The sequence below is a fragment of the Brienomyrus brachyistius genome, unplaced genomic scaffold (assembly GCF_023856365.1).
Source record: "Brienomyrus brachyistius isolate T26 unplaced genomic scaffold, BBRACH_0.4 scaffold33, whole genome shotgun sequence".
Taxonomy (NCBI): Eukaryota; Metazoa; Chordata; class Actinopteri; order Osteoglossiformes; family Mormyridae; genus Brienomyrus; species Brienomyrus brachyistius.
Genome location: NW_026042308.1, coordinates 4,465,772 through 4,490,029, shown reverse-complemented (window position 1 = coordinate 4,490,029; position 24,258 = coordinate 4,465,772). Strand labels below are relative to the sequence as shown.

Here is a 24,258-nt window from a genome sequence, read left to right as displayed (position 1 = left end):
TCCAATACTGACGACCTGGTGCTTGTGCTATAGGAATGGAAATGGGAATTAGTCAAAATTTATAAGAAACACAAATAGTCCCAGAGCCTACTGACTTCAATAAATTCCGTCCAATTTCTAACTTACCTTTTATCTCCAAAAATCTTGAAAAAACAGTAGCTATTAAACTTCATTCCCACACATGTCACAATAATTTGTATGAACAGTTCCAGTCTGGTTTTCACCCTCTTCATAGCACAGAAACTGCACTTATAAAAATCACTAACGACCTACTTATGGCTGCTGACTCTGGTTTACTAACTATTCTCATTCTTCTTGACCTGAGTGCGGCCTTTGATACTATTTGTCACAACACCCTTGTAAATAGATTATCTTCCACTGGTATCAGAAACACTCCATTACACTGGATCAAATCTTATCTCTCTGGCTGCACTCAGTTAATTCAGCTCAAATCTTTCACATCTCAGCCCTCCACTGTCACTTCAGGTGTGCCCCAGGGGTCTGTCCTGGGGCCCCTCCTCTTCTTTATCTACCTCCTTCCCCTAGGCAAAATCTTTCACAAGTACAATATCAATTTCCACTGTTATGCAGATGACACCCAGCTCTACTTCAGTAGCAAACCCAACTCTTCCGTTTTACCTTCCTCCCTCATTGATTGTTTAGCAGAAATTAAGTCCTGGTTCTCTTTAAACTTTCTCAAATTAAACAAATTGGGTGTCATCCTCGACAGTACCTTACCCTTCCAGTCTCACATCAATAACATCACTCGGTCTTCATATTTCCACCTAGGTAATATTAATCATCTACGTCCTTCCCTTACTCCACATACCACTGCTATTCTTGTTAACAGTCTTGTTACCACTCACTTAGATTACTGCAACTCTCTCCTCTTTGGTCTCTCTAAGAAATCCCTTCATAAGCTTCAATTAGTTCAGCTGCCCGTATTATCACCCGAACCTCCTCCATCCACCACATCACTCCCGTTCTGCAGCAGCTTCACTGGCTGCCAGTTGAGTTCCGTATTAACTTTAAGATCTTGCTGTTAACATTTAAGGCCATCCACAACCTTGCTCCTCCATATCTGTCCGACCTCCTACAAATTGCCACTCCCCCTCGCACCCTTAGATCCTCATCCTCCATCCATTTCACTGTCCCCCTCGCCCGTCTTCCCACCATGGGGGGCAGAGCTTTCAGTCGCTCTGCTCCTCGGCTCTGGAACTCATTACCATCACAGCTCAGAAACACTGACTCACTTCCACTCTTCAAATCGAAACTTAAATCCCACCTGTTCAAGCTGGCTTTCTCTCTGTGAATTCAGTTGCTTTGTCTAATTTAACCTATATTTTATATTCTTGTATTTTTTGTATTTTATGGTTTTATGATTTATATTGTTCTTTTGCATTCACTGTACAGTGTCCTTGAGTGTCCAGAAAAACACCTATAAATAAAATGTGGTAGTGATTTCACCAGTGGGCCCATGAGTATAGCTATTATTGTATCAAAATTATTTGCAAATGTGTGTGGAGAGTTCTGTGACTGTATCTCAATCAGTGTGTGCATCATCAGATTTGTAAATGTAAAAGAATCTGTAAATGCATGCTAAGATTGACAAAAGTGTATAAGAATCTGTAAATGTGTATTCAGAACATTTGTGTGTGTAATGAGATTTGTAAATGTGAAAAAAATCTTAATGAGATTTACGAGTTCTGGAAGCATATTACATTATTCTGGGAAAAAACGAATTGGAGTATTTTTCCAAAATAAGGACATAAGAACCCTGTTTTTATAAGTAAAATTTTCAGTTTTTCTGAAATAATGAGATCATCCTGTTTTTCTGAGTAATATTTTCTGTTTTGAAACCGATCACTTGAAACAGTACGGCATACTTCATGGATATAAGCTGATGCATGGAAAAAGCATTCAGGTTTATGATTCCACATGCCATAAAAAGTTTGGACCTATATTCTAATACAAACATCTCTGAACATGATTCCGGCACCAGAGTTGCGTTCCATGAGGATCCAGTAGGCCTATTTGCAGCAATTGTCTTGAGTGACAACAAAGCCGGCCTGAATGTGTTTTATATTTCCGTGCAGCATGTCATACTGTTTCAACTGATCCAGGATAAACACTCCATGGTTTAAATAAATAATCAAGCAAGTATTATTTGTTATGGCTTATTGGTGTTAACCTACAAATGCTACTTGGGATGCTGTATAAAAGCAATATCATACTCAAAGTTGTGTTAGTACTACATTATATGACGGCTGTGATTATCTTCAGCACTCGGCCGCATGACCGAATCACAGTGATGATATATTGGAGTACAACCACATTCCTTCTCATATGTTATTGCTTAACAGTTTTTAGATACACCTGTAAAGTGGAGTGATACGTCTGATGTGAAATGTCCAAGTGCAGTTATACTCTATCAGCACTCATAAAAAACATTTTGTCCAATCAGATTTCTTGGTTGAAACTAACTGTTGTATATTAGATATGGGACTATTTGTGTTTCTTATAAATTTTGACTAATTCCCATTTCCATTCCTATAGCACAAGAAAGGACCTCGTGAAATACATACAGGATTACAAGCCCCTTATCGATTCAGTGCCTCAGGCTCGGATTCTTCTCATTGGTCTGATTACAGCTGGAAAATCAAGCTTCTTCAACTCCATCAACTCCATCTTCCGTGGCAACATAACAAGCCAAGCTGACGTAGGATTTGTAAGAACAAGCCTGACCTTGAAGGTAATGTGATTATGTGAGTCTTCGTTTCACACGAAAGACTTGCTTATACAGCTGTCCACCATTCTGGTTCAGTGTTTGTTCCACATCTGCTATGTTTATTTGCAGTTTGTTACTCGTTGCTCTTTGTTGTCCTCATTTAGGACAGTACTGAATCCCTTGTATGAAATTTAGTTTGAGCCCATTGTCACAAAAATTTTACCCGGAGACATAGTTCTGAAGTGATGGGAAATTATTTCTTTTTGCAAAAGGGAAGCAGAGTGATACACAAGAGATGATCACAGACAGCTTCAATGAAAAGGAGGTGCAATGTTCTAATTTATACATTGGGACAAGCTATATATAAATGGTCTACTCTCCATAAATATTCCAGTCATTGCACTTTTCTTTGCTAAGTTCAATTCCTTGTGTTGTACACCACGGCAAAAGACTTGGGGAGCAGGTGGGGCAAAGAAAGGGTGGTTGATTAATAGAAATGGAACTGGCAAACAGGATCACAGGGGAAGAAACAGGGAGGTGTGGATATGGACAACAGGCAAACAACGTTAATGATGGAACTGGGGACCACAAGACTGGGAAGCACTTAAATACTGAGTTAATGAGGGCCCAGACAAGAGGCAGTTAGGAATTGCTAACCTGAGGGCAAGAACAAGAGGTGAAAAACGTGCACCAGTTGTGGTTTATTAGAGCAGTGGCAGGGAGGAAACTGGAGGATCAGGCAGACATCATGGGCAGGGAAGGGCAGTACCCCACCCCTCCCCAGAATCTGGATGGGACAGGACAAACACTGACAGGGGCACAGACCAGGCAGGGACCAGGCCAGGAATGGACTGAAAATGACCAAGGAGACCCAGGAAAAGAGATGGGGGGGGAATAAAACAGGTCACACCTGGACAGGACAGATTTTACTACAGAGGGACAGAACCCATGGACAAAACAGGACTGGACAGGAACACACCACCCTAAGGCTTTGACCGTGGAGTCTACAACCAGGATAGATACAAGGACAAGACCAGGAACACAGGACCAGACACCATTAGGGACACAGAGCAGACAAAAAGGACCACAAGGGACACAGATTAGGGAAGAGCACAGTTGGGAAGGGGCAACAGGGCAAAAGCAGGGCAGAGCAGAAGGGAACAGGGCTTGGCAGGGGATCATCCAGACCCTGTGATGTGGGGGGCAGACTAAAGGACGCAGAGCCTCCTTGGGATTGGAGAACTTGTGGGACCAGGTGGCACTGAGGGGTCAGAGTGGCTAGGTGGCACCAAGAAGACAGCAGGGCCAGGGTCAGATGGTGCTGCAGAGACAGTGGAACCAGACCAGGGGGCACTTAGGAGACAGGATAGGAACAGGAGGATAAGGGACCTGCAGGGTGAGAGATGGAGGGACAGGAGGGCATTGAGGAGCTTGAAGGGCATGACGACTGGGACAGCTGAAGATGAGCAGGACAGGCTGGAGGGAACCTGGAGGCCTAGAAACAGGCAGAACGGAACCAGGACGTCCAGATACGGGCAGAACAGAACAGCTCTCACTGGCCTGGCAGCTAAGAGTGAAGCTATATCCAACAGGATATCATGCAGTGAACGGGGTAGAACCAGGCCTTCCAGAAATGGGCAAGGCAGATGACCTGGCATGTTGGGAGCATGGGCAAAGTGGCGCCCTTGGAGCTGGGAGCAGCAGAAACCTCATCTGTGGTGGCCACTGCGGGTGCAAGGTGGGCAGCCCTCTCGGGGCTGGAAGCCTTGGGCCAGGCGCTAACAGAGTGATGAAGGCCTCTCCTGGGCTGGGGGCTAGTGGAGCGACAAAGGCCTCTCCTGCATCTAGTGCAGTAGCAACTTCTCCTGGCCCAGGCATGGTGCAGGCCTCTCCTGGGTTGGGAGCTTAGGGTGCTCCCCAGTAAGGATCATTACATGTACATCTGTATATTCTATTTATTGTTATTTATTGCCACTCAACTCCTTACTCTTCTATACCACGGCATTTTTGCACAGCATTTTTGCACAGATAACCTTTGCTGCTACCATAAAGTAACTTAAATACTGTATCCAGACTGATACCACCGTTAATTTGCACTGTATCTTGTCTTGTCTTGTCAATCTGTACTGCTATGCTGTCCTGTCTGCACTTATGATGTCGCTCTGTCTTTGTCCTGCTCTGTGTTGCACCATGGTCCTGGAGGAACGGTATCTCATTTCTCTATATACTGTGTGTATGGTTGAAATGACAATAAAACCTACTTGACTTGACTACTTGACTTGATCCGCAAGGAGGCCAAGCCAGGTACAAATCAGCAGTGTGTCCAAGCAATAGAGTTATTATGGGAGAGGAGAGTGACCCAAGATGTGTGTAACAGACTAATTACAGGCCTAAATAAAGTAATAAGATTGATTCGGGAGAATAAAGGTGGACAGAGTGGAAAATAATAAATAAAAAACATATGGTTCTGTACTGTGCTTGAATAAAACAGACACATTCCTTAGTGTGTTCTGTCTGGCTAACAGTCTGAAAGGCTGCTGATGGCTGCATATTCACGGGGTGGGGATGGGTGGCAGTCACAATGACGTGTGAATGTGTCATTAACTTCTCTGCTTGGCCACAATGAAAAGAGATATGTTTGCAGGGGATCAAGGTGAGGTTGCTTTTTTAACCTAAGAACACTGAACCAATGGTCAAGCAGGGTGGTGATAGTATCATGCTGTTTTGCTGACAGTACTTTACGTCACTACATTGCACAAAGAGGATAGAATGATTAATTAGCACTGGATAGATAGATTGGGAATTTTTGTCATAGTACCGGACTCAAAAAGAGGAACATAAAAGAAACACAGCATAATAAGTATTTACTGTGACCATTTGGAGTCTGAGGCCTCTCACCCACTTTCAAAGTAGTCTGACATGCCTTGACATTTTACAGTTTTTCTGAATTGCTAAAACACATTTCCTAAAATCTCCTCTCCTATAATTAAACCACTAAGCACAAACCCTAAAATTCAAGCTAAACTCACAAAAAAATGAAAACGCTACCAGTCAAAACTGTTGTTAGCATGTAAATTAGAAACCGCAAGACTATTGTCACGATCGCCGTAGAAAGAGGGTGATCGTTCGGGCAGGCGAGCGGGCAAGAAGCAGGCAGGCAAGCGGAAGCGAGGAAACGGGGATTTATTGGAGAAACTAGAGGCAGGAAACGTCAGACGTCGACTAACATCAATGACGGACCAGAAACTAAGGCAAGACATGGACTGAAATAGACAGGACTGGGCGAAAATAATCAGACACAGCTGGGCTAGGTCGGGGAAGCACACGTGGATAATGTTGGAGTTAGACTCCACCTAGTCCGTTGATGAGGAAAAGATGCACTCTGGAGGCGAAGGATGGTTGTAAGTCAGCTCTCTTTATTCTCAGCACAGATTGCAATCCGGGAGCCACACTCAGATGCACAAACAGTACATACCGAAGGAAGCTCTCCTCTCTATTGTCTGTGTCTGGTTTTTATAACCCTTTCAGGGCGTCTGCTGTCCTTGTTGGTACCTTTCCAGTTGCGTGACATACAACTATTGTTTTGACCATGCTGTGCGTTAGTACCCACCCCCTTTTCCTTTTATCCTATCCTGTTATGTTGCAAAGTTGCAGTGTCAGCGACCCTCAGCAACCCCCTCCATTGTTAGGCCCCGCAGCCAAGCCAGTCAAACATAAGCATAATGTCACCATGACCCTGATAATGCACCTTCCGCTTTTCTAATTTTACTTACATTATGAGAAGGGCCACAGCCCCACTTTACTTCCTGCCTGTGTTTCAGTTTGTTCCCATTTCTTAGTGTGACAAAGTTTAGCACGAAGCCCCCCCTCAATAATCAGGGGACGTGGCACACACGAGGATCATATGTGAAAAAAAAAGTATGGTCGATTACCAAAAATATTTGTATACTGTACAGTTATGACTGACACTAATATATAACGTTTGCCGTACAAAGTACTCCAGAAAAGTTACTGTAAAGGACAAAGCCAAAATGTAAACAAATGAGAGGCATATTACAGCAAAATGTTGTGCAACTGCCAAGCCAGAGTCACAGAAGAATGTTCATTCATCACCATGTCTCAGGGCTGGGACTAGTGATGCTATCCCTTGTTGGGCGATGCAGAAAGAATCCTCTGTGAGGCCCATTTGTGTCTTGATGTCGAAATTCAGCTCCTATTCACCTATGGCATGTATTCTATGTTCTAGTTACTCTTTGGCTTCTTCAAATGTTTAGAAATGTGTGTGAACAGTTTTGAGTCATTGTGTTTAAATGACTACTGTGTGTTGGCTGCGCTTAACCTCTGCGGCCTGTGTTTTCTATTTTCCATCAAAGTTCACCATAGCACAAAATGTGTTTTGATGAATTAGAATGTGTTTTGAGTTTTGCAAAAAGGGTGACTGAGATCTGCAAATTATCTCTAACTAGGTGAGCATGGTTTAAAGTTTCGCCAAACAAGTGACTGATTCAATAAATGACTTTTGGCAATTGGCAGTTTTGTTCCCAAAATGATTTATAATAATTCAGCAATACAGAAAAACTGTAAAATATTTCACTTATGTAAACAACATTTATCACAAAGTGCTACAAATGCTTTTATTCAGCACAAACTCAGCACCAATAATCTGAGATCATTTAGAATGTGATTATTCTATTTTTTTTTTGTTAAAATCTACTTTAAACATACACTTTTCAAAAACCTATTTTCAGTGGTGCTGACAAATTGTAAAAAAATCACATTATAAACATTTCTAGCCAAGACGTTTGAGCTGTGAAGCTTACAGACACAGGGGCTGGTTACACAAAGGTGAATGAGACATTCAAAGAATTGTATGAGGTTTGATTACTAAAGTGTTACAACTTTGAAGTGATTTTGGAGTCACCACACCTTTGCATACTGTCAATGGCCCATCAGTCTGGAATGTCTGTCACTGCTCCTCACACCAATCAGTTTGGAAAGGCAGTGGGAATTTTAGTTTATTTCAGTTGCTAAATTTCTTCCACACTATGAAACACTCACACTACACAGTGAGAACATGTAATCCCTATGCAGAGAGAACAGGAGGCAGGATTCAAACCCCCAAACCACCCACCAAGTCACTGTCCTACCCTCATGTGCTTATTGCCATTACCCATCATTCCTCTGGGTTCTCTGGCTTCCCTCCCCATCACCCACCAAGTCACTGTCCTACCCTCATGTGCTTATTGCCATTACCCATCATTCCTCTGGGTTCTCTGGCTTCCCTCCCCATCACCCACCAAGTCACTGTCCTACCCTCATGTGCTTATTGCCATTACCCATCATTCCTCTGGGTTCTCTGGCTTCCCTCCCCATCACCCACCAAGTCACTGTCCTGCCCTCATGTGCTTATTGCCATTACCCATCATTCCTCTGGGTTCTCTGGCTTCCCTCCCCATCACCCACCAAGTCACTGTCCTACCCTCATGTGCTTATTGCCATTACCCATCATTCCTCTGGGTTCTCTGGCTTCCCTCCCCATCACCCACCAAGTCACTGTCCTACCCTCATGCGCTTATTGCCATTACCCATCATTCCTCTGGGTTCTCTGGCTTCCCTCCCCATCACCCACCAAGTCACTGTCCTACCCTCATGTGCTTATTGCCATTACCCATCATTCCTCTGGGTTCTCTGGCTTCCCTCCCCATCACCCACCAAGTCACTGTCCTACCCTCATGTGCTTACTGCCATTACCCATCATTCCTCTGGGTTCTCTGGCTTCCCTCCCCATCACCCACCAAGTCACTGTCCTACCCTCATGTGCTTATTGCCATTACCCATCATTCCTCTGGGTTCTCTGGCTTCCCTCCCCATCACCCACCAAGTCACTGTCCTACCCTCATGTGCTTATTGCCATTACCCATCATTCCTCTGGGTTCTCTGGCTTCCCTCCCCATCACCCACCAAGTCACTGTCCTACCCTCATGTGCTTATTGCCATTACCCATCATTCCTCTGGGTTCTCTGGCTTCCCTCCCCATCACCCACCAAGTCACTGTCCTACCCTCATGTGCTTATTGCCATTACCCATCATTCCTCTGGGTTCTCTGGCTTCCCTCCCCATCACCCACCAAGTCACTGTCCTACCCTCATGTGCTTATTGCCATTACCCATCATTCCTCTGGGTTCTCTGGCTTCCCTCCCCCATCACCCACCAAGTCACTGTCCTACCCTCATGTGCTTATTGCCATTACCCATCATTCCTCTGGGTTCTCTGGCTTCCCTCCCCATCACCCACCAAGTCACTGTCCTACCCTCATGTGCTTACTGCCATTACCCATCATTCCTCTGGGTTCTCTGGCTTCCCTCCCCATCACCCACCAAGTCACTGTCCTACCCTCATGTGCTTATTGCCATTACCCATCATTCCTCTGGGTTCTCTGGCTTCCCTCCCCATCACCCAAACACACTGTAGAGTGAAGTGGAGTTTTTAATTTGTCCATAGGTGGGAATGTGTGTGGGAATGGTGTGTGTCACTCCCCATCCTGGGTTATTCCCTGCTTTGTGGGATATGCTCCGGACTTCTGTGACCCTGCGTAGACATAAATGACATTTCTCACATCCATCCTTCCAATAACATGTACTTTAGGGGTCTAACAGGATTTTTAATCAGCATTAAATCTGGCCCACAGAACAACACATGACCATCTTAATGCTGCCTATTTAGTAGATTATATGCATTTGGTGTTTTTCTTAAGCAAATTTGAGTGGGCTGCCTGAGCTGAAGACCTCCACATCAGTGCCCCCATGTTATTTGAGCTTGAGATGCCTGCTGAAGTGTATTAGCACCAAGAAGATGAATGACATCATGTGTCTTCTTCCAGTATCGCACTTACGAGGTGAAGGCAGGTCGAGAAGGACAGCCTCTGGGATTCCTCCTGTGTGACACCATGGGATTGGAGGCAACTAAGGAGGGAGGGGTGAAAATTGAAGATATTGAGAGGATCCTGAATGGCTACATACCGGACGATTACCAGGTAAGAGCTGTGTATCTAACCATGTCTCAAAAACAACTGCTATATGAATACAGGAAACTAAATCTCAAAAAAGCAAATGAAGGGGTGAATATTGAAGATATTGTGAGCATCCTGAAGGGCTGCATAAAAAAAGGGTAGTGGGTAAGAGCTGTGTATCTAACCAGGCCTCAATAACAACCATATGAATGCATGCATGTCTGATCCCATTAATGGCTTATAACAGTCACATGTTTACAGATACTGGTTGTCTTCTCCCTACATCCTCTTCTGACTAAATTAAATCTTATCCATTGATTTGTTCTCACATAAATAAGGAATTACACAGATGTCATATGAGATACACAACATTTTACTTGAGTTTCTCATGATCTCAAAGTCAGTGCATGTCTGTATGTGTCTTTAACAATGTTTTGTCTGTTTAGTTCAACACTGCATCACCATGGCAACCTGGTGCTGGTCAGACAGAGTTACAAATTAAGGACAGAATCCACTGTGTGGTGTATGTGATAGACAGCTCATCATTAGGAATCATGGCTACAGAAATGAAGATGAAAGTTGATGAAATCCGAAAGAAAACTAGTTTTCAAGGTTAGTGAGTGGGGAGGAATGTGGCATCTGTTATTGAGTGTGTGTTGTTGGGCAGGGGTACATGAATAACACAGAATAATCACACAGGAACCTGACAAAGTAAGAACAAGAGCAGCTTTCTGGAATGGAAAATGGCAAACCAAGTTTTCCGGGGCTTTGGCAGGAACAGTATTCATGCTGTAACTGAAGGAGCTCCTGGATGCTCCTCCACACAGAGCCGCTCCATCTGTGAGAAGCTGGAGGGCTTTCTGTCACATAGGGCCCACTTTTAAAGGGTTGGGACTGAAGATTAGGGTATGAACATGAGCTGAGCTGAACACATGTGGATTGAGGAAAGGCAGAGTGATGCTGGCAGGTGCTTCTGAGTAAGACAGACATCAGTGTGCTGATTGCTATGATGGCTTATTCCATAGAACATATAATATGTCACTAGTGAGACGTTTCTGTTGATGTTTTAGATGTGCCTCTAATGGTGCTACTGACCCATGTGGACAGAGCGTGCCCACATGTGGAAGAGGACTTGAAGAAGGTGTATCACAGCTGCTACATAAAGGATATGGTGAGTTTCAGGGTCTAACACTGGAATCAGTACTAAAAGCTTGCAGCAGACACACACACAGTGAACAACTGAGAGATAGCAGTTCATCTGGGTGAATGTCGGCTGTAGGAGGAAACAGGGTGAACAAGCAAACGTCACACATGCAACCAGCGGCAGGGATCGAGCCCACAGCCCTGGGGGGTCTGAACCTTTGGTTTATTATATTCCAATGGCTCACAAACCTTTATCTCAATTTTATTTTCTAAAACATATTGTCAGGCAGCAAAATGACCCTGTGGGCAGCACTGTGGCCTCACGTCTCCATAAACCAGGATGCTGGCCTGGGTGTCTCCTTCCTCAGGTCCTCTGTTTCCTGGGATTGGGGGTTATGGATGGATGGATGACAAATTTTGGATTTACATTTACTGCATTTGCCAGATGCCCTTAGCCAGAGCGACTTACATAAGTGGGTAGAAGTCTTATCAGTGATTACATTCTGATACTTATTCAGTAGAAGCCGGTTATGAATACTATCACACTAAAAAACTCTATTGGCAAGTAGTACAATTCTTTGACATTTAATTGCCCTCAGGAGCTTTAGAACTTTAGTTGTACAGTGGTACCTTGGAACACAAACTTACTTCATTCCAGAAGGCTGGTCGACAGGATTTGGTTGAGTTCCAAGTCAAATTTCCCCATAAGAAATGATGTAAATGAGTTTAATCCGTTGCAGAGCCTCCATGTTTACCTATTTAAACCTATCAACCCAGCGAACTAATGATACAATCATTCAACAACTGATAAAGTCATACAGACATGAAAAACCACACATCCATCCATCCATTTTCCAAACCGCTTATCCTACTGGGTCGCGGGGGGTCCGGAGCCTATCCCAGAAGCAATGGGCACGAGGCAGGGAACAACCCAGGATGGGGGGCCAGTCCATCACAGGGCACACTCACACACCATGCACTCACACACGCACTCCTATGGCCTATTTAGTAACTCGATTTAGCCTCAGCATGTCTTTGGACTGTGGGGGGAAACCGGAGTACCCGGAGGAAACCCCACGACGACATGGGGAGAACATGCAAACTCCACACACATGTGACCCAGGCGGAGACTCAAACCCGGGTCCCAGAGGTGTGAGGAAACAGTGCTGACCACTGCACCACCATGCCGCCCCTAATAATAATAATAATAATAATAATAATAATAATAATAATAATTGCACTTTGTTCAATCACCGCCAGTTACTGTAAACAGTAAAGTACACTTAACTGGTATTATTTTGGTTTATACTTATTAATCCTTTAATTCTATCTTTTGTACTTTAAATGGACAGAGTACAGTTATTATTAGTAGCGGAAAAGTATTGTGAGGGAACGCAAAACTATTGAGTTTTGCCTATTTGTAGATCGTTACATTTGTGGCTTCCATCCTGTTTATTTGTGGATTTCTGTACAGTTCGTACCACTGAATTCCCCCTAAGAGGTCAGGGTGGGAAAACATTTCCTAAGTAATTTTGCATTGTCTCACAATACTTCAGTGTTGCCACACAATAGATTTGTGATCCCACTGCACTTGCCCGCTGTGATTTGCTGTAATGTAATACAGACATGTCCTGTGTGCTTTAAGCATTAAACTATGGGGGACAATGTACACCATGCAACTTTAATATGATGTTACATGCATATTTATTATTATTATTATTATTATTTATAACAATAATAATGATAATGGTGATAATAAATAATAATAATAATGATAATAATTGCATTGTGTCCAATGACCGCCAGTTACTGTAAACAGTAAAGTACACTTAACTGGACAGGTCTGTACTATTTTGATTTATACTTATTAATCCATTAATTCTATCTTTTGTACTTTAAATGGACAGAGTACAGTTATCATTAGTAGCGGAAAAGTATTGTGATGGAACGAAAAACTATTGAGAGGAAACACAAAACAACTAAAAATATATTTTTTCAGCCTGACATCTTAGGGACTCCATATACTGCAGATGATCTGTAGAAAAAAAATCACAAATACATCACTATCAACAATATGTGGTTTTATTTATGATGTATGAAATCAAAATCATTGGGACTCAAAGGAAAATGGCTCTTCGCAATTTTCTTTTAAACCATAATCATAGGCTAATTGATTAAACCTAAGTATTGATTTTATTTCCATGACAACATTGTATATTATACTTATTTTGTCACCCTGGTCTGTTTCATTGCACATAAGGAAAGTCACAGAGAATAATAACCAAAGGGTGAAGAATTTGATTTTGTTATGGTGTTTGTGGTTAGAAGTTAATGGTGCTAAACTGAAAGATCAGTTTGTTGACATCAAGACATGTTGCAAAATGCCGTCTGTATGTGAAGTTATATGTCTGTCTTTAGAGATAAAAATATAACGTCTGTAGTGTGGTAGAAAAATTTTAAATATAACACTTCGGACATCTCAGTTTGATGAGGTAAAGGAAATCTCTTTTATTTCAGCATTCCAGCAAAGCACTCTCATCACACTTTGGCATTCGGTACCAAATCCTCTGGAGCTCCCCGAGCAACCAGTTGATAAACCATAACTCCCACTCCACAGTAAGGGTGTCTAAATCCTGATTGGTCACAAAACACCAATGAAACGAGCTCAAACGTATAACAAACACAGTTCTCGAATTGGTTCACCTTGGTGGCAAGGTAAAGTCCACCCATTCTGCTCAGTTTACCATAACATGTCTTGACTGCTAGGCTCCTACTGGAGATATGAATATAGATATTGATTACATGACATTGAATCACTGTAAATACTTGGTTGTCCTTTGATTAATGATTAACGTATTGACATATTGTCATTGAATCACTGCCAATACATGGTTAACATATGATTAGTATGATTAACATGATTACTTATACATTTGCACTACCGCATAGCTTGTTATATATTGTCTGCCACAACTATTCTATGAAGCTATAACTCGCTGTGCACCAGTTGGGGCAGCTTCGAATCTCTTCCTGCAAGTGGTTTCTCCCCCCTTTGTTCCGCTGTCTGCTTCTCCAAGGCCCGAGCTTTCCTCAGGGTCTGCGGAACTTACTGCAGGCAGCTATCTCGAAGCGAGGTCACACAGTATTCAAAACAATCTCTTCTTGCCTAAGGCCTAAGACACACACAGACCCAATATGCTAACCTCCCGGGCCTACCGATGTCCAATTTTAATTCCACATTAGCTGTGAGATAATTCCGTCTCTATGCAAAAAGTTTAAGACGTTTTGGCCCTAAAGGGCTTCCACAAGAGGGTGCAGCGAGCGCGTAGATAGGATGGATTTTCTGCTCACGAGCGCATACACGCATGCCTCATATTTTGAGAGTAATAATTTAATACTGATTGAGCAAGTGAGTATTGTGTAGAGTCAAGCGTATAGTGAAGATGATATTTCTGCTGGCGAGAGCATATGCACGAGTGGTTTTTATGTGCGTGTGTTTTGAGACCAATTAAATGCCATAGACCCTTTCAAGGTCCGAATTTGTACAGTTGAATGCTTCTCGACCCATAGAAGTTCTAGTAGGAAAGGCTGAGATCCAAGACATTGCATTGAAAAAAAATACACGTTTGATATCAGAGTTATTCGAGTTCCGAGGTTCTACTGTACATTCACATTTGGCAGCATCTGCTAAAGGCAGATTTATACCATTAGTTGGTCACCCTGTTTGACACAAGTCTTGTGATACAGCAGCTGGAAAATATACATGAATGTATGTGTCTCTCTGCAGATCTACAGAGCTAGCGGGTGTCTGGGCATCCGACCATCAAATGTGATTCCAGTGAAGAATTACTTTGATGAGAGTGAGCTGAATGACACCTGTGACATCCTGCTCCTCAAGGCCATGAAGCAGATGCTGGACTTTGCTGACAATTACTTTGACAACTGTGAGGAAAACACAAAGTAGATAAATTGATCATATTGAGAGGTTGTGCCGTTGCCTCAATCTGTCCATGTTCCTATGTTTTACGCCACAGGTTAGGTCCCTATAAACCTGCATTAGGCTGTTTTTGTACCTTTCCTGACACTCAAACCTTTTCATAGCCTGGATTTATAATTGTCTTTTCACTTGAGTATGAATGATGCTTAAATATATATATATATATGGTGATAATAATAATAATAATAATAATAATTATTATTATATAATTGAGAAATGATTGAAACAGAAAATTTTGCTATGGTCTCAATTTTTCCAGTATATTTGTATATATATATACATACACAGCCCTAGAAAAAATTGAGACCACAGCAAAATTTTCTGTTTCACTCATTTCTCAATTTATGGGTACATGCCTGTGTAAAATATACATATTTTTTTGCAAACTCCAGCCTGGTTTTTCCCTGCTTCTCATTAATGAAGAGCTTCTTCCTTGCTTTATGGGTCTTCAGTCCTGCTTCTAGGAGCCTGATATGATCCTAACCCTAGCAGTGCACTTCACACCTACACGTAATGTTTTTCCCATTATTTTTAAGGTCACTTGAGGTCATCCTCCGATTTATGAGACACTGTCGGATAAATTGACGGTCATCTCTGGCGTTAGAAAGTTGCTTCTACCTTTTGACTGTCTAGTTTTTGGTTATTGCCTCCTGCTTCACCTTATTCTTGTTTGTTGCTGTCTTAGAAACTTTGAGCCTGGAAGCAGCCTGCCTTGTAGTTTAGCCTCCAGCAGTAAACCCAGGAATAAATCAGGATTTAAAATTATAGAATGATTTCTTAATTTTTTCCAGAGCTGTATAATTACACATTCAAATACACATTTTAACCCAGCACTAGATTAGATGCTATGCTAATAAAATGACCTGATGAATCCAGCATTGGTCACTGTCTGTCTCAGACTTAAAATATATGCTGGTCAAATTCAATTATATTTATCACGGATGAGGAGTTTATTTAATATGCTACATCTAGGGGATACCTCTAACATCTGACAAGATTTTACCTTGGGCCCCTCATTAGGGTTCATTTGTTAAGAAAAAATGGAGTTTTGACATTTGATCCCCTTAAGATGATAACTAAAAAACAATTTGCTGGGTGTTGTTCAAACTTTATATGGGTGCCAACTGGCACTGATTAAATTTTGACACAGATCACCCCAAAATTTAAGCAATGCAGCTTAGTGGCAGCAAAACGAAGGGTGAAAGCAGACTACATTTGATTTTGTAAAAAAAAAAAAAGTGTTGGATGAGTTTTATTAATGTGTAACAAAAACATTATTTAAATGAAGATCTATGCCTGGTTTTATTTTCAGATAAATTGTCTCAAAAATGAAGCAGCAGCACCGTGTGGTAGCAAAGGAAGGAAATGACAGCTATAGAAGATACTCAGTCTTGTGAACACAATAACTCTAAAAGTATTTTATGGATCTTTTTCAAACAGCATAATGAAAGCAAAAAAAAAAAAAAAACAGGTGTAGTACTTGACATTTGATCTCGGTAGTATGATAACAGATAAAAGTAATTCCTAGATTCTTTTAAACCTTTGCAGACATGTTGTAAGGGGGAATATCTGAACCTGATCAAATTTTGAGACAAACTGCCCCAAAAATTAAGGCAGTGGTACTTATTGACTACAAAAAGATGGGTGAGATGACTGTAAACAGGATCACACAGGATCATTTGATCTTTGATGCATTTTATTACCATTGTACAAAATATGTTGTAAATATTGACTAATATTTGATAAAAATCAAGAAATCAGCATTAGTCCAATATGTCAGTCCGTTGAAGTTTAAATTGTATCAGTTTTCAAAGTTAAAGACACAACACTTGAAATACATGAAATGAAATGATTGGATTGAAGGACCAGACATTATATGTAGTGGAGGACAAATGATTTCTTCAGGCCCTGCAAAAGGGAGCACTTGGTTTGGTGCAGTGAATACCCTGCTAATGCAAATGCAGCAGAATCTGTGTCATGTTAATATCAGATTTTATAGGAGTATGAATTGTCCATGATTTTGAGAAGAGAGTGGCAGAATTGTTGTCCTGTAAGAATGAGATCGCATTGGGATCCAGGAATCAACATTGCGATTCAGCCCTATAATGAAGTAGCATAATGATATGAATCAACATTGCGATTCAAAAACCATTCATCGTGCAGCACTACTCGTATAATATGAAAATGTTACAAATCACTTATTGCATTAGGCAGACAAATTTAATCAATATTAAACAATGAACAATAGGGATGGGTACCGATCAGTTTGTACCGGACTGTATTGAAGTGCAGATTTTGTTGCCTTATGTTGGTGTCACTTAAATGCCTGAAGTGTTGATTGAAATATTTGCCCACTTTTGCTCAGACAGCAGAAGCATCACTGCACCTTACGTTCCATCTCTGGTTCATGTTTCACTTGCTCTGATGTCAGCAGATGCTACCGTTAGCCGGTAGCTACCTCAAGCCAAAAGCTGAACAGTGTAAAGTGTGACTGTATTTCATTGGAAAGGATTCCGACACTGGGATGTGTTTAAAAGCAATTACGTGGGGGGGCATCAAATTTAATGACGCATCTGGCATTGCATGGATACACTTAAAAGCAGATGGATGCATAGTGTTGTGTTTGTTAAATGTTCTGTATTTATATATATTTATATATTTCAGTTAATTTATTGTTCAATCTGACATTAAAATTTCCCTTCAGAATAAAAACGGCGATTATTTAATGTTGTAGATTGGTTTAGGCACTGTTAGTCACCAGCATCTTTATTTCTTCACTCTTATTGTTTCTACATTTATTTTGGAGTTTGCATTGGGGAGGGGGGGCACTGCCAGTAATTCCTGCCCAGGTCGCCACATGGGTGAGGACAAGCCCTGAATGTACCAGGTATAATAGGTATAAGTACAAATTCGGTGCTTGAAGTGGGCTGTTCAGAGAGAGGCTGTACCAGCACCTCTTTGTCTCTCTTTTCAGAGAACCGGCAACATTTCTACCATGTTTGATTTGCTAGTAACGGTAAAAGATAACAAGGGGAGTACCGGCACCCGATTTTCCCTACTTCAAGCACTGTAAAAATCCATGTAAGAAACATTTTACTCCAAAGCCAGCTGTAGCATAAGGCATATTGAAAATGTATAAAGTATATTGTTACAAAGGTTCATGCAAAAGGGTAATGGGTCAGTGTGTGGCTCAGTCGGTTAGGGCTCTGTGTCCGTAGTCAGCAGGTTGCTGGTTCAGATCCTGTGAACAAGGCCCTTAACCCCAGTTTCTCCAGGGACTGGTGGACCGATAATGAAAACACAATGCTTTCCATGAACAGGTCAGAAAGCTGGTGTTGGGAAAATGGGAAGTGGGAGCAGTACCCCAGTGACAGAGGAGAACAAACCAGAGCTCCTTGGTAAAGCCTGGAGGGATGTTGTGTGGGACCACAGGTATGAAGCCCGTTTTTATCCAACATAATCAACAAATTGTTTTGTTTATTTTTTACTAGCATCACATAATTTTATGGATATATATTTAAAATATGCATGAGTTCTATAACCTTCCCCTCCCACACAAACACACATATAAACACTGGGCAGTGTGCAGCCCTGCAGGTTAGCTCACCAGCTGGTAACTGCATTTATCACCTACACTGCATTTATGTATCTCTGCTGGGTATCTTTTGCCTCACATTTAATCTGTCTGCTTATGCCCTAATTGTTAATGGTCTATTGTAATGGGCTCCTCCAATTGTAACAAGCTGTGCCAAAGCAAGTTTTATTTTATGTTGCAATAAAGATTTTGAGGGGGCGGCATGGTGGTGCAGTGGTTAGCACTGTTGCCTCACACCTCTGGGACCCGGGTTCGAGTCTCCGCCTGGGTCACATGTGTGTGGAGTTTGCATGTTCTCCCCATGTCGTGAGGTTTCCTCTGGGTACTCCAGTTTCCCCCCACAGTCCAAAGACATGCTGAGGCTAATTGGAGTTACTAAATTGCCCGTAGGTGTGCATGTGTGGGTGAATGGTGTGTGAGTGTGCCCTGCGATGGGCTGGCCCCCCATCCTGGGTTGTTCCCTGCCTCATGCCCATTGTTTCCGGGATAGGCTCCGGACCCCCCGCGACCCAATAGGATAAGCAGTTTGGAGGATGGATGGATGGAATAAAGATTCTGAAGATTCTGATTTTATGTTCCGCAGAGTGATGTCACCATTGGGTCCTTGAACAAGACCCTTGCATAGCTTTGGTTAGCACCTGTAAATAAAAAATAAACAAACACTTTCTAATAAGCATGCATGACACTTCATTAAGTGGTTTCAGTTGCAGATGACTAATGAGATGTAAAGGAAGCCATAGTAATATGCTATTATGGGATCGTTTATATTCCTTATGAATTCTGGCTAATCCCTATTTCCAATTCCAATGTCTGTTCTTTTAGCACACGAACTGATCTCAAGCAATACCTGCAAGATTACAAGCCCACTATCGATTCAGTGCCTCAGGCTCGGATTCTTCTAATTGGTCAGATTACAGCTGGAAAATCAAGCTTCTTCAACTCCATCAACTCTATCTTCCGTGGCAACATTACAAGCCAAGCTGCAGTAGGAGAAATGAAAACCAGCCTGACCTTGAAGGTAATGTGATTGTCTAACTTCAGTTCCTGGTATAACATTCGTGTATCCAGATGTCTTTATATGATGTTCTTGCTTGAAAGGAAGGACGATATTCTGTTATTTTTAGCTTCACTCTGTTTCAGTTGCTGTTTGTTATCCTCTTTGCGATTTAGGAAGGGATTGACCCTATGGCAGGATATTTAGTTTGAACCTATGGAAAACCCACATAACACAGCAAGAACATGCAACCTCCACATACACAGAGCCAGAGGCACGATTTGAGCTTCCAGCCCTAGAAGTGTGAAGCTGCAGCACCATCCACTGAGCCACTGTGCCGCCCTCATCATGTTCTTATTGCCATTACCTACAGGACATGTGGTGCTCAAATGTATTTTCCGTGATATGAAATCACATCGTACCAGCTGAGCACATAATGTGATTCTTAATGGTTATTAAATCCAATCCGCAGACCAAGTGATTGGTCTCCCTGAAAAATAAAAAACTAATCAGCAGTGTCACCAAGCTTAGTGAATCTCCCCACACCCCCATTTTAATGCTGGTTGTTAAGTCCATTATCCTTGTATTGTTTAAATAAAGTGGGTGGCCTGAGCTGAAGACCTCCTCACCAGTGGCCACCAAGTTACATCATTTTGAGATGCCTGCTGAACTGGATAAGCAGGTAGAAGGTGAATGACATCATGTGTCTTCTTCCAGTATCGCACTTACCAGGTGAAAGCGGGCCGAGGCGGACAGCCTCTGGGATTCCTACTGTGTGACACCATGGGACTGGAAGCAAGGGAGGATGGAGGGGTGAGAACTGAAGATATTGAGAGCATCCTGAAGGGCTACATACCAGACAAGTACCAGGTAAGAACTGTGTATCTAAACACACCTCAAAAACTACTGCTATATGAATACAGGAAATTAAATCTCATTCACTGATTGTTTTTGGCATAAATAATGTGCTGTTGTTACATAAGTGTCATATGAAAGGACTCGCATTGCTTTTCGCTTTAGCTTCCTATGATCTCACAGTCAATGCATGTCTGTATGTCATTCACACCTTTTTGTTTGTTTAGTTCAACCCTGTGCAGCCAATGAAAGCTGATAACTATCAGGTATGGAGCACATTGGCTCTTAAGGACAGGATCCACTGTGTGGTGTATGTGATGGACGCCTCCACAACTGGAATTGTGGACCAAGGAATGAAGAATAAAATTGATGAAATCAGAAAGAGAACTAACTCGGCAGGTCAGTGAGTGTGGAGAACAGGGAGGGAGGTGGCATCTATGACGGAGTGTGTGTCAGTGGGGGAGGGGGTGGATCTGGGGGTCACAATTCACAAGCAACTATTTATATACATGTTGTAATACGCTTTAACACCTGCTTTTCCTGAACCATGAATAATACTGAACAATCATACGGGAAAGTAGAAATGTAAGTTCACCCCTGAGAAGTAATGACTTTAATAATGTATTTGGATATTCAGTATGAACACAGAGAAGTTCAGTTTACCGGACTGGAATATGGCAAACTGAACGCTTTCCGTGCCTTTGGCAGACAACATATAATATGTCACTAGTGAGACGTTTCTGTTGCTGTTTTTAGAGGTCCCTCTATTGGTGCTACTGACCCATGTGGACAAAGCGTGCTCACATGTGGAAGAGGACTTGAAGAAGGTGTATCACAGCTGCTACATAAAGGATATGGTGAGTTTCTGGGTCTAACACTGGAATCAGTACTAAAAGCTTGCAGCAGACACACACACAGTGAACAAGTGAGAGATAGTTCATCTGGGTGAATGTTTGTGGGCAGTAGCAGGAAACAGGGTGAACAAGCAAACGTCACACATGCAACCAGCGGCAGGGATCGAGCCCACAGCCCTGGGGGGTCTGAACCTTTGGTTTATTATATTCCAATGGCTCACAAAACTTTATCTCAATTTTATTTTCTAAAACATATTGTCAGGCAGCAAAATGACCCTGTGGGTAGCACTGTGGTCTCACGCCTCCATAAACCAGGATGCTAGCCTGGGTGTCTCCTTTCTCAGGTCCTCTGTTTCCTGGGATTGGGGGTTATGGATGGATGGATGACAAATTTATGTCCAAAATTTGGATTTACATTTACTGCATTTGGCAGATGCCCTTAGCCAGAGCGACTTACATAAGTGGGCAGAAGTCTTATCAGTGAATACATTCTGATACTGATTCAGTGGAAGCCGGTTATGAATACTATCACACTAAAAAACTCTATCGGCAAGTAGTACAGTTTTTTGACATTTAATTGCCCTCAGGAGCTTTAGAACTTTAGTCGTACAGTGGTACCCTCCAGCATAGTCCCTGGAGGGTGAAGAACTTGGTGGCGAGGGCAGCGGGCGTAGCCGGGACCTCCTGCTGGGGTGCAGCAGCTGCAGCAGGCAGAGGCGAAGGGAGCACCTCGGGCGGTGGGCCTGCAGGCAGCGGAGGCGGCCACTCAGGCTGCGCGGCGGCCCAGCGTGTTCTCCGGACGGGAGAAGCTGCCCGGGGAGGCAGCTTAGCTGCGCAGGTGACCTCAGGAACAGCCGGAGAGTCCTCCTGTTCCCCAGCTGAGAGGGAGGCGGGGGCGAGTGCGCACGTCCCCAGAACGATCGCCGGGATGATCGCGTGCTTCTTCCTTTTTCGGGTCCTCGTCGGGAAGGGAGGCTGCGCGCTGTCCACAAAGGCAGACGGCGGGAGGACAGTCCCGGGCTCACTCGGAGCGACCCACCGCTCCGTCCGGAGCTCGGCCAGCTGCCGGAAGTTATCGCGCACCTCCTCTGCGAGGTGCGCGTCCTCCTCTAGGGACAGCTGGTCCAGGATGACCCAGCTCCGGCTGACGAGACCCCACGCCGGGGGATCTTCCCGGATGCCGGGCTGGGCGATCCAGAATAGCACCTGGTCAACGTAACCGGCGTATTCTTCCTCAGTCACGGAAGGTGCTTTCTTCCTAGGGTCTGTCATTCTGTCACGCTTCGCCGGTTGTGCGAGTAAGGCGCATGGGCAGGCAAGCGGGCAGGAAGGAGGCAGGAGGTGAAATCGGGGTAAACGGGAATTTAATGGCAGCTACGGACGGGACAGGATCATGCAACCAAACTAATATCAATTACAGACCCTAAACTGAGGCAAGACGGGGACTGAAATAGACAAGACAACAGGGTACAGCTGGGTATAATCAGGGAAGCACACGTGGGTAATCAGGGGGGCGTGGCACACATGAGGATCGTACGAGCCGGGCGTGACACATATTTTGAGAGTAATAATTAAATACTGAGTGAGCAAGTGAGTATTGTGTAATACGTATAGTGAAGCGTATAGTGAAGATGATATTTCTGCTGGCGAGTGCATATGCAAGCGTGGTTTTTATGTGCGTGAGTTTTGAGACTAATTAAACACCATAGACCCTTTCGAGGTCCGAATTTGTACAGTTGAACGCTTCTCGACCCATAGAAGTTCTAGTAGGAAAGGTTGAGATCCAACATATTGCCTTGAAAAAAAATACCCGTTTGATATCAGAGTTGGTTGAGTTAAGAGTTATTAAAGTTCCAAGGTTCTACTGTACATTCTCATTTGGCAGCATCTGCTAAAGGCAGATTTATACCATTTCAGTTGTCACTTATTACAGCCCTGTTTGACACAAATCATGTGATACAGCAGCAGGAAATTATACATGAATGTATGTGTCTCTCTGCAGATCTACAGAGCTAGCGAGTGTCTGGGCATCTTACCATCAAATGTGATTCCAGTGAAGAATTACCATGATGAGAGTGAGCTGAATGACACCTGTGACATCCTGCTCCTCAAGGCCATGAAGCAGATGCTGGACTTTGCTGACAATTACTTTGACAGCTGGGAGGACGACACAGAGTAGATGAATTGATCATATTGAGGGGTTGTGCCATTGCCTTTCTCTGTCCATGTCCTTGTGTTCTACACTACACCTTTGTTTCCTGTAAACCTGCGTTAGGCTCTTTCTGTACCTTTCCGACACAGAAACCTTTTCATAACCTGGATTTATAATTGTCTTGTCATTTGAGTATGAATGATGCTTAGATATATTCTATACAATATAAATTCGATATATCCTTTATATATGTGTATCCCCAAAGAAATCTCCTCAATTATAGAAGTACATATGGACTTGATGTTTTTCCTAGACAGCCCAGTCTTAGAGAGAAACAAAATAGTTGATTTTCACAGCATTTTCCTCCAAGCCTTCTCTAGTTAAACCATAGAGGCTATACTATCTCGCGTAGTCACTGGCTAACATACAATAGCCATTTCTGTGGTTTTTGTTCTCTTGCCCTATTCATCACAATCGTGGTGAATTAAAAAAAATCTGTTAAGTCAAAAACAGTACTGTGTCATGTTATGCAAATATACATCCTGCACCTTTGGTCTACAGGGGAGTGGGCGGTACCAGGAACTACACCGAAAAGGGTATCACAACAGTCCTAACACCTTTCCGCATATGCTAATCATCCAAGGGCAGCACTGGCAATTAAATACACCACCAACAATTAATTATTGTTATATTAACTTCTTTTATTAAGAAGTACTGTTAGGTTTTACAGTGTATACACATGCTGTCTTATCCATTTTGATTGTGGTATCATCCTTTGTCCATTATGTTCGGAATTTTTGAAGAAGAATCGAAGCTGCGATCAGCTCAGCATCCCCCAACATGTGCCCAGAACGCTTCTTAATTCCAGTCTGAAGCGCATCAACAAGAGGCTTGCAGTACTTCAGCTGCAGCCTGACTCTGTCAAGTTCGA

General features: G+C 42.8%; 1 protein-coding gene across 1 annotated transcript in view; it reads left to right on the top strand.

The window, feature by feature from the left end:
- LOC125721422 (uncharacterized) overlaps positions 1-23,839 on the top strand; it is a 37,616-nt gene extending 13,777 nt beyond the window's left edge. Inside the window, exons 3-13 of the mRNA XM_048997326.1 lie at positions 2,557-2,752; positions 9,609-9,761; positions 10,184-10,349; positions 10,808-10,908; positions 14,668-14,824; positions 18,198-18,309; positions 19,295-19,490; positions 20,184-20,336; positions 20,549-20,720; positions 21,078-21,178; positions 23,178-23,839. Coding sequence (XP_048853283.1) covers positions 2,557-2,752; positions 9,609-9,761; positions 10,184-10,349; positions 10,808-10,908; positions 14,668-14,824; positions 18,198-18,309; positions 19,295-19,490; positions 20,184-20,336; positions 20,549-20,720; positions 21,078-21,178; positions 23,178-23,354 — 1,684 coding nt within the window. The 3' untranslated portion in view covers positions 23,355-23,839. The remainder of the gene's footprint in view (positions 1-2,556; positions 2,753-9,608; positions 9,762-10,183; positions 10,350-10,807; positions 10,909-14,667; positions 14,825-18,197; positions 18,310-19,294; positions 19,491-20,183; positions 20,337-20,548; positions 20,721-21,077; positions 21,179-23,177) is intronic.
- The last annotated feature ends 419 nt before the right edge of the window (positions 23,840-24,258 follow it).